The 13311-nt window shown below is 36.4% G+C and overlaps 1 protein-coding gene across 2 annotated transcripts in view; it reads right to left on the bottom strand.

The window, feature by feature from the left end:
- Positions 1 to 13311, bottom strand: part of IARS2 (isoleucyl-tRNA synthetase 2, mitochondrial) — a 66566-nt gene that overhangs the window by 1567 nt on the left and 51688 nt on the right. For both annotated transcript variants that reach the window (XM_074222702.1, XM_074222703.1), the window contains exons 18-22: positions 10353 to 10484; positions 9254 to 9360; positions 8265 to 8410; positions 6279 to 6469; positions 4259 to 4403 (exon numbers count right to left, since the gene is read on the bottom strand). In XM_074222702.1, the coding sequence (XP_074078803.1) occupies positions 4259 to 4403; positions 6279 to 6469; positions 8265 to 8410; positions 9254 to 9360; positions 10353 to 10484 (721 nt within the window). The remainder of the gene's footprint in view (positions 1 to 4258; positions 4404 to 6278; positions 6470 to 8264; positions 8411 to 9253; positions 9361 to 10352; positions 10485 to 13311) is intronic.

Raw genomic sequence — 13311 nt, 5'->3', positions numbered from 1 at the left:
CTGTGGAGTCATCCAACCTTTCTGGAGAACAATTTGGAACTACGCCCAAAGGGCAACAAAAATATGCATACCCTTTAATCCAGTAATACCACTACTGGGTCTATATCCTGAAGAAATTATGAAAAAGGGTAAAAACATCACTTGTACAAAAATATTCATAGCAGCCCTGTTTGTGGTAGCAAAGAATTGGAAATTAAGTGAATGTCCTTCAATTGGGGAATGGCTTAACAAACTGGTATATGTATGTCATGGAACACTATTGTTCTATTAGAAACCAGGAGGAATGGAATTCAGGGAAGCCTGGAAGGATTTGCATGAACTGATGCTGAGAGAGATAAGCAGAATCAGGACAGTGTACAACAAAGGAGTGATGATCAACTTTGATAGATTTGCTCATTCCATCTGTGCAACAACCAGGGGCAATTTAGGGCTGTCTGCAAAGGAGAATACTATCTGCATCCAGAGAAAGAATTGTGGACTTTGAAGAAAGACCAAAGACTTACCTTCAAATTAGAAAAAAAAAAAACCACATTATCTTATTATGTAATTCTGCTATCTCTTATACTTTATTTTTCTTCCTTAGGCATATGATTTCTCTCTCTCATCACATTCAACTGAGATCAATGCATAACATGAAACCAATGTAAAAACTAACAGAATGCCTTCTGTGGGGGTGGGAAGCAAGAATGGTAGGAAAATTGTAAAACTCAAAATAAATAAAATCTTTCTAAAAAGAAAAAGAAAATGTGTGGCAGGAAAGCATGCTGTGCTATACAAATAGAGTAAAAACAATATGAATGGTGTATCACGATAAATTAAAAATTCCTGGTGAACAAATTAAATAGTTATTCTTTTAATAAATAAAAAGAAAATAAGTATTTCTAAAGGGCAAATTGAATAGCTTAGGGGCAGCTAGGTGGCGCAGTGGATAGAGCACTGGCCCTGGAGTCAGGAGTACCTGGGTTCAAATCCGGTCTCAGACATTTAATAATTACCTAGCTGTGTGGCCTTGGACAAGCCACTTAACCCCACTGCCTTGCAAAAAAAAAAAAGCCTAAAGAAAAAAAAACTGAATAGCTTAGGAGAAAAATCTGGATAAAAATGGTATGTAAGAAGGTATAAAGAGATGATACATATCTGTGGCAGAAATATCCTCATAAACACTAAAAGGAAAGCAACAAATTTAAGTTGCATAAGCAGAAAAGGAAGACATAAGAGTGTATTAAAAGCCAGGCTAGGCAGTTACCCATGTTCTGGGGAGAGGTCTACTAGCACCATGAAGCCTAAGGTGAGGGCTAAGAGACTCTTGGAATTTCAAGAGAAATGAAGAGTTCAGCAGTCAAAGAAAATACTTGAAGAGCAGTAAGAATTGGAGGATTTCTAACTAGCCTTTATTTTCTAGTATTTCTCCCCTCATACAGAAACCCCAAAATATTTTCTCCCATACTGCCTAAAAAATTTCAAACAATGGAAGAGATTATTTTGAGCTACTAATAAGCCTCACACTTAAAAAGAAAATTTAATTCTACGAAGGTTAGAATGTGTTCCTTCTGTCACTTCCATAGGACTGATAAAGTTATTAACTCTTTCTTCCTAATACCTAGGAGACAATCCTTTATTATCCTTTATCTTCTCAGTTCATCTAAATTTATAGCCTCAGGATCATTCTCAAAAGTTCCACTCTCACCACATACATCCAACCAACTACTTATCTTGTCATTTCTATCTCAACTTTTCCTACATGAAGTCTCCCATTACTTGTCACATGGACAATTCAATAACCTTCCCTTATTAATCTTCCTGCCTCACAGCTCTCCTTACTTCAACTAATTTTCCAAATATCTGCGAAACAGATTTTCCAAAGGTCAAATCTGACATCACTTCCTTCTCAAGCTTCTTAACGAATGAAATGTGAGGTAGCACACCTCAGGGCACTGGGGAGAGCCAGGAAGAAGGCGAGGAAGTGGGAGATAGTGACTGAACTGGAGGGAATATGAAAAGGATTAATAAGTAAGGCTATCCTGAAGTGGTAGTGGACAGAACACTGGCCCTTTAATCAGGAGGACTCGAGTTCAAATTCAACCTCTGACACTTAAAAAGGCTATACATATAGCTAGGTGGCACAGAGGAATCTAGATCTGAGTTCAAATCCCATTTTACTTTCTGGCTGTATGACCCCCGGGCAAGTCACTTCATCTTGTTTGCCTCAGTTTCCTCATCTGTAAAATGAACTAGAGAAGAAAATGAAAAATTACTCCAGTATCTTTGCCAAGAAAACACCAAATGGGGTCACAAGGAGACACAACTGAAGCGACTCAATAACTACAACAGCAACAAAGCCATATAGCCATACTTGATCTGAGATGCAATACTTAAGTAGTAATTTTCTCACAGTGGTTCAATAGGTAGGGAATTGACCTGGTCAGATGTGTACTCTAAGAAAATCACTTTGTTGGCAGTGTGGAAGATGGAGCAGAGCAGAGAAACCTGAGTCCAAGGGACAGATGATGGAGACAAGATCTAGAACAAGGATGACACCAAGGCTGCCATCCTCAAATGACAACCTCAGTGTACAGATGGTGGTGCTCTCAGCAGAAATTGGGAAATGAAGAAAGGCAGCCTTGAGATCAATGAGTTTTCTTTTAGACATGTTGGATTTGAGATACCTACATTTAAAAGTCCTAAAGGCCACTGGGTGAAAGTAGGCTAGATTAACCTATGGCAATATGATAATTAAACCCATGGGAGCTAATGAGATCACTAAGCAAATGAGTGCAGTAACAAGAAAGAGGGTTCAAGATGGATCTTAGGGTTTAAAACAGGTAATGAATGATTTACAAATGAGACTAAGAATTAGTGATCAAATACTGTTATTTAGTTGTTCCAGTCATGTTTGACTCTTTTGTGACCCCATTTTGGAGGTATTTTTGGTATTGATCCTAGAGTGGTTTTGCCATTTCCTTGTCTAGCCTATTTTACAGATGAGAAACCTTGTCTAGTCTATTTTACAGATGAGAAAACTAAAGCAAGCAGGATTAAGTGACTTGTCCAGGGTTACAGAGCTATTAAGTATCTGAGGGCATATTTGAACTCAAGAAGATGAGTCTTCCTGACTCCAGGCATGGCTTTATCCTCTGGACTACCTGGCTTCCCTGAAAGATCAAACAGGGAGGAGAAAAAGCAGACTCAGGAAAGCACTGATGAGTATGCAGGAGGAAAGAGTGGTAGGTCAATGTCAAATGCTGCAAAGAATTCAAAGAGGATTGAGAAAGGGGCATCATACCTGGGCATTAAGATATCACTGATTCAACTGAGGTATGGCTAAGTAAGTTGTGGTGTGATTGTGATGGAATACTACTGTGCTACAATAAATGATGAACTGGTTGATTTCAGAAAAAGCATGGAGAGATCTGATGAAATAGTGAAGAGTGAAATGAGCAGAACCAAGAAAACACTGTATACAGTAACTGCAATATTGTTCAAAAGCAGCTGTGAACAACTAACCTATTTTTGAGTTTTATAAATACTAAAATTAAGGACAAGGACCTATGAAGGAAGTATAGCCTGGCTTTGCATACATAAACACCTGAATATATAGTACAGTTTTACCTATTAAACATATCTGTGTTTGATGGTGCCCTTCTCTAATGTGTAGAGTGGGAAGGGAGGAAGGAAAAAAAAAGTCCATAGCAAAGAACAAAAGAAAATTCAGAAGGAAGCATAGAAAAGCAGGGTAGCTTTGAAAAGATGTGTAGTATTTTTTTTTCAAGTGAACAGTGTGAAATGGAGAATCATAGTTTCATATTGAATATGACTTTTTTTGTTGTAAGGTATACATGGAAACATTTTTGGTCCTTCTGCATTTAAGTTCAAAATGAATAAAAAATTCTTTAAAAAGGACATAACTTTGGAAAATGCAGTCTTAATTGAATTATACAACTAGACCACCAACTTCACAAGCAAAGAAGAGGATCCACTCCAGCCTTTACTTTTACATTTCTTAAGAGGCTATTATTAATAATATAACCCAACTATATTTACGAATCTCTTGGTGGTCTGATTTTAGAACTTGATCATTAAAATTTCTATAAGATAATTTTATGCAACTTCTTAAAAATATTTAAGATGTGACTGAAAATGACTTTATTTTAAAAAATAAAAATGAAATCTATTAAAAACCTATTAAATTCTTATAATAATTCAATGATGCCCTTAGAATTCAGTTATATCTCTAGTTAGCTTTATCTCATAACCTTACCTTCTATATTGATTTCAAAATTTCCTTTAATTTCAATTGCATCATCAGAAATTTCTATGGGATCTTGAGCCAACAGAGAGGTTTGTGAAGCCATCATTAGTTCACTTAACTGAGATAAACCAGAAGTTTTCTGATCATGTAGCATCTGGAAATAAGTATTTGATGTGGTTACTAACTTTATTTTTAACATTAGCAAAGTATAGAGGAAAACAATAAACTCCGGACATTCCTTTAGTTCCATTCTGCATTTGAAGGAGTTCTTTTCTTCAGAGAGCTTTTCTATCTCCTTTTCCAGCTGGCCAATTCTGCTTTTTAAGGCGTTCTCCTCATTTGCCTTTTCTGTTGCTTTTTTTTCCCCATTTGGTCTAAACTGATTAACTTATTTTCTTCAGTAATTTTTTGTATTTCTTTCACCAAGCTGCTGATTTAGTTTTCATGATTTTTCTGCACTGCTCTCATTTCTCCTCCCAATTTTTCCTCCACCTCCCTTAATTGCTTTTCAAAGTCTTTTTTGAGCTCTTTAGTCTGAACCCATTTTCTATTTCTCTTGGAGGTTTTAGATATGGAAGCTTTGATTTTGTCATCATCTGTTTTGATCTTCCATGGGACAAAGTAATTTTCTATGGTCAGATTTTTCTTTTTATGTTGTTTACTGATTTCCTCAGCCTAAAACTAATTTACAACACTTCCAAGGCTTTGGGTATTTTTTTTGGGACACCCCACTGGGACCTTTATTCCTCCAAGGTCTTATGCTCTCTTGCCTGTGCTTTGAGATGTAGATGACTACAGGCTTTCCCCTCTGCCCTGGAGCTGTGAGGAGGGTCTCAGCTCCTATCTTTGTATGGAAGTCCAAACTGCAACCTGGAGCTGAGCATGGGCAAACAGCAGAGTCCTGCCCTAAGGAGAACAGAGAGATTTCTGCAGTCTCCCTGACCCCCTTACTGTCTGGAGGCTGTGCTCTGGAGGTGCAGGCTGGTTTCCCCCATTCCCAATGCAGGTTCTCACTGGGCTACTCTCTGAGGCCAGTGCTCCTCACTCCACACTCATTCTGGTTCAGCAGAGTTCTCTCTCCTCCCCTTCAAGCTGTTCCTGCTGATCCCTGGGTTGGGCTAGGCTGCACTGCAGCCTGGGCTTTTTTCCCAACCCCCAGAACTGGTCAAACACATCTTTCCAATGGAACTTCTAAGTTATCTTGTACTGGGAAAATGTATCACTCAATCTTTCTGTGGGTTTTGCTCTAAATTTTGCCTCGAGTCAGAATTTGACAGCTTTTGGAGTTTTTTGGAGAAGGAGTTTCCTGGAAATGCTGCCTTCACACCGCCATCTTGGCTCTAACTCCAAAGTGTATTCTTTGTAACAGAGATCAACAATAACATTTATCTTCTACCTGTTTCTAGCTCTCATTGAAGTATGATGAGAAATCAAATGCCATTTTATTACTCATTATGAAATTGGAATTCAACTTTAAGAATGCAAAGAGGGTTATAACATTTCCTAAACATTGTCTTGGTAATAAACCTACAAAAATTTAAATTTATAGACAGGTAATTCCATGAAAAGTAAATCATTAAAGCAACTCTAACAGAAATTAACATCACACAAAAAAGCAAAACCTGGACTGGGGTCTCCCAAATTCCATCTCATGCATAAAATTATACTGGAATAGGAGTCCCAAGGTGTTCTATAAATTGATTTCAAATGAGTTATAAACAATTGTTAACAGTGAAGATCTATGAGATAGTTCAAAACACTAATCTTATTTCTTTTTTTTTTAGGTTTTTGCAAGGCAAATGGGGTTAAGTGGCTTGCCCAAGGCCACACAGCTACCTAATTATTAAGTGTCTGAGACTGGATTTGAACCCAGGTACTCCCGACTCCAAGGCCGGTGCTTTATACACTTACGCCACCTAGCCGCCCCAACTATGTCACCTAGCCGCCCCTACGCCACCTAACCGCCCCCACGCCACCTAACCGCCCCCACTAATCTTATTTCAAAAGAAATACTAGTTAGTCCACATACCTCAATAATTTCAAAGAGAAGTCCAGGTTCAATCACAACAATAGCATCATATTCCAAAGAATTCTTGCCAGGGATGCTTCCAAGAAATGCATCTCTCATTGTACATGCAGCATCCACTGCTTCCTCGAGCCCTGGTTTCTTCCAATTAGAACTTGTATTAATCCATCCAGAATGAAAAACACTCTTGGAGTCTTAAAACAAAACAAACTGATTTAAATTCAGATTTAAGTCCTTCCATAAACTGCATTTATTCATAAATTTCATAAGTACTACTATGACCAATTCAACAAGTATTTGATAGACAAGATAAACTATATATATATGGATAGATATGATGCAAATCTGAATTAAAAGAATGCATAAGAGAAAAATACAAATCAGACCAAGTGAAGAGAAATCTCTCTACTACTGAGAAAATCAGAGAAAGCCTCATGAGGGAGGGTAGGTAGAATATTAAAAGGGAGAGATGAAGGTAAGATATTTGTCTAATAATAAATTAATATATTACTGAAGGAATTGGACCATATTATTGACATTTATCGATGAAATCAACAAACCAAACTAGCTGCAGCCAAATGGAATAATGATTCATAGATACTCCTGAACAAAATAAATAAACTGTTATGGTGTTGATTAACAACCAGAAACATCACATAAAAGATCGTAAAAAAAAAAGATGGTTTTATTTATTAACATCTGTTGCAAATTATAAAGAAAGGAATTCTATAAAGAATTTGACGAAGTTCTCTAAATTAGCTTCAATTGAAGGAGTAAGAGAAAATAGTGATGTTACATAAATTAGAACAAAGAAATACCATATAAGAAAATGAAATTGGAAGAAAGTCTGAACTAGACAACAGACCCAAGGAAGAAATGTTGAAGGTAATCCCCCCAAAATGCAATTTATAGAAGATTTAATGACCCTAAAACACAAATGAAAACTGCTTCCAGAAATCAAAGTTAATCTTTAAATTGCTATCATACAGAGGATAGAGAGAGACTCATGGCAGGTCTGAGCAGATAGAGCCTGTTACAGGGAACCTGAAGAACAAGCAAAGTGTTGGAACTGTAGAAAAACTGATGCCAAGTAAAGACAAGATGCTCAAAATGGAGGGCGCCAAGATGCAGTCCCCTGGTATGCTTATGATGAGAAGGTACCCCTTCTGTGGTCAATGTGGGAACAACATGAACAAGTTGCACAGGAGACTAGGCATGAATGGGGTGTGATCCTGCAATTGCTCAAAGAAAAATCCAAAACCTTGAGATCTACGATCTATGCAAGAATTTTGAGTCCAGGGCGGCTAGGTAGCACAGTGGACAGAACACCAGCCCTGGAGTCAGGAGTTCCTATCCAGCCTCAAGACACTTAATAATTACCTAGCTGTGTGGCCTTGGACAAGCCACTTAACTCCCATTGACTTGCCAAAACTAAAAACAAAACAAAAAAGAATTTTGAGTCTGAGTGATCAAGAAAGTGTTGAAAGTGGGTTTTTTTTTTGTTTTTTGTTTTTTTTAGGTTTTTGCAAGGCAAATGGGGTTAAGTGGCTTGCCCAAGGCCACACAGCTAGGTAATTATTAAGTGTCTGAGACCGGACATGAATCCAGGTACTCCTGACTCCAGGGCCAGTGCTTTATCCACTGTGCCACCTAGCCGCCTTCAAAGTGTTTTCATGAAAAAACAGAAGTCTTCTCAATCTTTTTCTCTTGGAGGGTGTTGATAACCTGTGACCCAAATCCCTGAATATGGTGAGAAAACTAGCACATCCCCTTGGGGTTCTGAGATACTGCTCCTCCACAATGGCCCAGAGTATCAGCCAATCTGGAGGGCCCCCAATAATAGTTCTCATCCCCTCCCTGTTCCTGGGTTTAGAGTGCTGGGTACTTTCAGTATACACAACTCAACAGGTCCCCTACTATAACCCTGGCAGGCAGGCAGGGTTTAAATCATTAAAACTCAATGCTCTCTCTTGAGAGACCACTCCTCACCTTTCTCATAGGGTATGTGCTGGAATACCTCTTCAGCCAAATGAGGGAGGATGGGGGCAATAGAGCGTACCAGGGCTTCCAAGATCACAGCCAATACAGTCTGACAGGAACGGCGTTTGTGATCCTTTTCTTTTTCACAATATAGCCTAAAGAGGAAGAATATATTCTGTGCTTAATGGTACTTCACAAACTAGGATTACTAGGATGCGTGAGGCCTGCTCATTATTAACCACAGCCTCTGGGCTTCCATAATCAAACATTATACTAATTTTATTCGCCTATATTTAATCTCCAAAAGCTTCTAGAAATTATTTTTTCTATAAAGTTGAACACAACAGGTCGACCGCTGATTCTGGGCAGCCCGCCCCAAGGACAAGGAGGCAAAGTCTCTCACTGCCCTTTTCATCCACACTTCTACTTCTTTCAGGGGCACATTCTCTCAACTATTCTCCTTCTCATTTTCACTTTTAGCTAAAAGTCCATTAATTCCTAAGATGATAAAGAACCATCAAATGATATTTATGTGTTAGCTTTTCTAGAGAGATTTGTGTTTTAAAGAGGTACAGTAATCCCACCTATCCCCTAGGATAATCCCTGAAATATTCTCAGATTTGGGGCTATCAATGGGGTTGGCTCAGGCTACCTACATCCTAAAGTTCTAGAAGAGGAGGACTACACTTTAACTTGTTGAAGAAAAGTAAATAAATGAAGAAATTTCTAAAAATAAATGAAACATACAACTTCTGAAAGATAGCTAACTGGTATAATACAATTAAAGCAACATCTTCCAATTTAAATGAGACGCTTGAAATTTGAGACTATGGTTGTTTCTATCATTCTTTCAGTATTCTCACTGAATTCCAATTAGCAATAAAATATGGGGTCCCCCCACTTTCTCAAGATAGTCAACAAATAAAATGTACCAGGCCAGATTCTTTAATATTAAATGAATAATTTCAAATTCAACTTTAATGACTAGGAATACATACCTATCTTTGATTATGCTGAAGTAAAAGTTAGAGAGTTGTTTAGGATAAAATGCTTGTAATTGTCGAACAACTTTTCCAAAATCATACTGCTTATATGCTTCAGTAATCTGAGAGAAAGACCAGAAAAAACTGATTGTGAGAGTGAACAGCTAAATTAAGTAGTAATCATGAGCCAAACAATGCTGCTTTTAGGAAATTTTCTTTGTTTAGAAAGGAAACCAAAGGAAAAAATAAGATAATAATGTAAAAGAATGTCATTCAGCTCATATCTTATGGATATGTTCCTAATTTGCCTATTAATTAGGAATAAAAGACTATGTACATAAATACAAAGACATTTACTGTTCTTTCAAGTTTGGGAAATAGCATGCATTTAATGAAGAAAAAAATTTTTAATGATAAAACTTTATTTTTGCCTTAATTGACAACTGCCAATTTATTGAACCATTATTCCCCCCAATCAACAGGAAAAATGGAATGGGAGGTTCAAGGCAAAATTATACCAATACACTGTGTACAGATCAAAAGCACTTTGTACAAAGTCACACTAACAATACCTCAAAGAAGCACCAGATCTGTTAAAAAAAAAATTCAACACAATTACTCAAAACCAAAACAAGTGGCATTTACATGATGCAATGGATAGAGCATCAGACCTGAAGTCAGGAGGACCTGAGTTCAGATTTAATCTCAGACACTTGATACTTAACAGCTGTGTGATTTGGGGGAAGTCACTTAACCCCATTGCCTAAAAAAAAACAAACCAAACCAAAAACAACAATTGCTTTTACTAAGAGAGACATTTACTGAAAACCAAAGTAAACTAACTCCTTAGCTAATTAATTGAACTACTGCCACAGAAAAAAAGAGATGACCTGCAGAGAAATAAGAAGTTGCTACCACATCAGAAAGATATTTACTTTTCTAATAAAAAAAAAAAAAAAAGAGAAGCATTTAACCTAACTCTAAAGCTCTAACCTTCCTGGGTGAAAGAGGTCAATCAATTAAGGTGGTTGGTATTTGTATCCAACCTCACAATACTTATTACAATACTGCTACTTATTGAAATCTCTCTACCAATATTTAGTAAACAACATACCTTTTGTCCAAAATCATCAAGTAAATGTAGCATGTACTGGTCTATAATAAACATCTTTTCAAAGGGAACAGAATCTGTTTTTGGATTGAAATCAGCCACATTTCCCAAAAGAAAGCGAAGTGTATTCCTAAGCTACAAAAGAAAAAAAACAAATATCGAGTGTGAATTCATTTTGAAATTGTTCATCTTTTCCACCTTTTTTAGATTCTAAATTTAGAACCACCCCAAAATGAGTATATTTGCATAATCCCATAGAATAAAAAGAGGATTTCATAGAAACTATGAATTTCTATTATTAAAGTCTGCTTTTCTTTTTAATTATGTAATAAATTCGACACATAATTTTCTAAGCTGTTTTGTTAAGTCTGTGATTCCTTTTGGCCTTCCTTCTCTTCACTTCTTATTTCTTTTGGGGAAAAAGAGAGTTCTGGGAGAGAACCCTATTTCTAGTTTCCTGATCACTTCCACCTACTTCTAAAGAATAAGAAAACCATTGATACAAATTTGCAGAATCAAGCAAAACAAGTAATCACAGTAGCCAAGTATATCTTATTCCACATCTTGAGCTGTAATCATTTATTAAAAATTCACATTGAACAGAAATAGAACCAATTAAACTTGTTCATGACCTTCTTTTTGTACAAATGAGAAATTCCTAATAGGGAACCATTTCCATTCATGTAAATCAGTAAACTCTATAACTTAGGCTGTTGATGCTAAGAGTTGAATTAAGTTGTCCACTGTTACTCAGGCAATGTATATCTGAGGAAAGTCTTGAACTCAGACCTGATAGCACTGTCACTTAGTAACATGTAAATAGCATAATTATTTTCCTTCCATTATAATGAAAGCTCCTTAGAGGGCAGAGATGGTTTCCATTTCTCTCTTCACATCCCCTAAGTTCTTAGAGTGAAGCTTGGCCTATGGGAGGAAATTTTAAAATGGTTCTTGATGGGGGGGGGGGGGGGCTAGGTGGTGCAGTGGATAGAGCACCGACCCTGGAGTCAGGAGTACCTGAGTTCAAATCCAAGCTCAGACACTTAATAATTACCTAGCTGTGTGGCCTCGGGCAAGCCACTTAACCCTATTTGCCTTGCAAAATCCTAAAAAAAGAAAAGATTTTGTCTAGTTCAATAAAGAAACCTTTAGTTATAGTTGATTTTGCATTAAATATGTAAATTAAGTTTTTCATGGTTTTGGTTAAGTTTTACTCTACTGACAATTCCTACATAAATATGGAATGTTCCTTCTGATTATTAAAGTCCTTCTTTATTTCATTATTTTAAAATAGTCCTAGTAAGGTCTCCCCCCAATTTTATAGAAGACTACACATTCATAGCAACACATGGATTAAGTGAAGTAGGAGAGAACCAGATTGAAGGTCAGGACAAAATGAGTTCAAATTTTGCCTCAAAAGTTTCTTGATGTATAAGACCTCAGGGGCAAGTCACTCAGCCTGTTTTCTCATTTGCAAAATAGAAAGGAAAACATTTTCTCACGTTTATTGTTGGGGCAAAAGAGATAAATATGTAAAGTACTTTAAGCACTACCTAACAAAGTCTATCATCATTATTATTATCATTTTTTAAAGGTTTTTGCAAGGCAAATGGGGTTAAGTGGTGGTTATCTCAGTCAGAAGGAGATTCTTGGGGACCCTTAGCTGGCATTATACAGAGCTGCAGTCCCAGTGCAAGGAGGAGCACTAGCAAAAGTGAAAAAGAGAGATACACCAGAAAAAAAAGGGGGTAAAGGAGAAGATGAATGGTACAAACTATCTCACATAAAAAAAAAAGGTAGGAAAGAGCTTTTACAGTAGAGGAGAAGATGGTACAGTGGTAGACAATGCAAATGTTTTTTTCACTGGAATTGGCTAAAAGAGGGAAAACACACTCAGGTGGATGGAGAAATCTACCTTACCCTATAGGGAAACAGAAAAAGGGATACAGGGTCTGGGTAGAACGTAGGACACTTTGTGATGATCAGAAGCAAAAACTTGAGGAAAGACAGGGTGAAAGGAGAGACAAGAGAAAAAGAGATAAGGATAAACAGGAAAAATAGGAGGAAAATACAGTTAAAAATCATAAACTGAAAAAAATTTTTTGCAAGTTTTTATAAAATAGGACTCATTTCTCAAATATTAAGAAAAATGAGTCATTTGTAAGAATACAAGTCAGTGCCCATTTGTTAAATGGTCAAAAGATATAAATAGGCAGTTTTCAGAAGAAGAAATCAAAATTACCTAAGTCAAATGAAAAAATTCTCTGCTACTAAACTGAAAAATGTTATCCAACTTCAAATAATTGATGAAATCTGAATGCAGAGCAAAGCATGCTTTTTAAATAAAATTTTTTTTTCCTTAGGGTTTTTCCCCCCCACAGAATGACTACCATAGAAATATGTTTTGCCTGATTGCTCACATATAGTTTATATCAAATTGCCTTGCTTTCTTAAGAAGGGGAAAGGAAAGCAGAGAATCTGGAAATCAAAATTTAAAAAAACTTTTTTTTCATTTTTTGGAATGTTTTTACATATAATTGGAAAAAATAAAATGTTTTAATAAATAAGTATATGTTGACTGACTTCAGAAAAGAGTTGAGAAAATGTAACTCACCCCTTTAGGTTTGGGTTAAGAGGGAAGGAGTGGAAGGGAGGCAGAGACATGCTTTGCAGATAGAATATTGCACATCAGAAATAGTAAATGTGCACACGGGCTTTGCTGAATTAGCTTGCTTCTCTTTTTATAAAAATCTTGGTCACAAAGGAAGGTAGAAAGAGGTATATTCAGAAATGAATGTGATATTAAAAACAAAACTCAAAAAGTAAATAAAGAAAAAATTTAATAATTCTAAGTACTTAAAAAATGAGATAATACACAAATACATAAAACAGAGCTAAGACAGTATGTAAGTTATTACTAGAATCTATTATTTGTAGAAGCTAAAATAGCAAGTGAAAACTA

This window comes from Macrotis lagotis, chromosome 2 (assembly GCF_037893015.1).
Source record: "Macrotis lagotis isolate mMagLag1 chromosome 2, bilby.v1.9.chrom.fasta, whole genome shotgun sequence".
Classification (NCBI taxonomy): Eukaryota; Metazoa; Chordata; class Mammalia; order Peramelemorphia; family Peramelidae; genus Macrotis; species Macrotis lagotis.
This window is presented reverse-complemented; position numbering and strand designations above follow the sequence as displayed.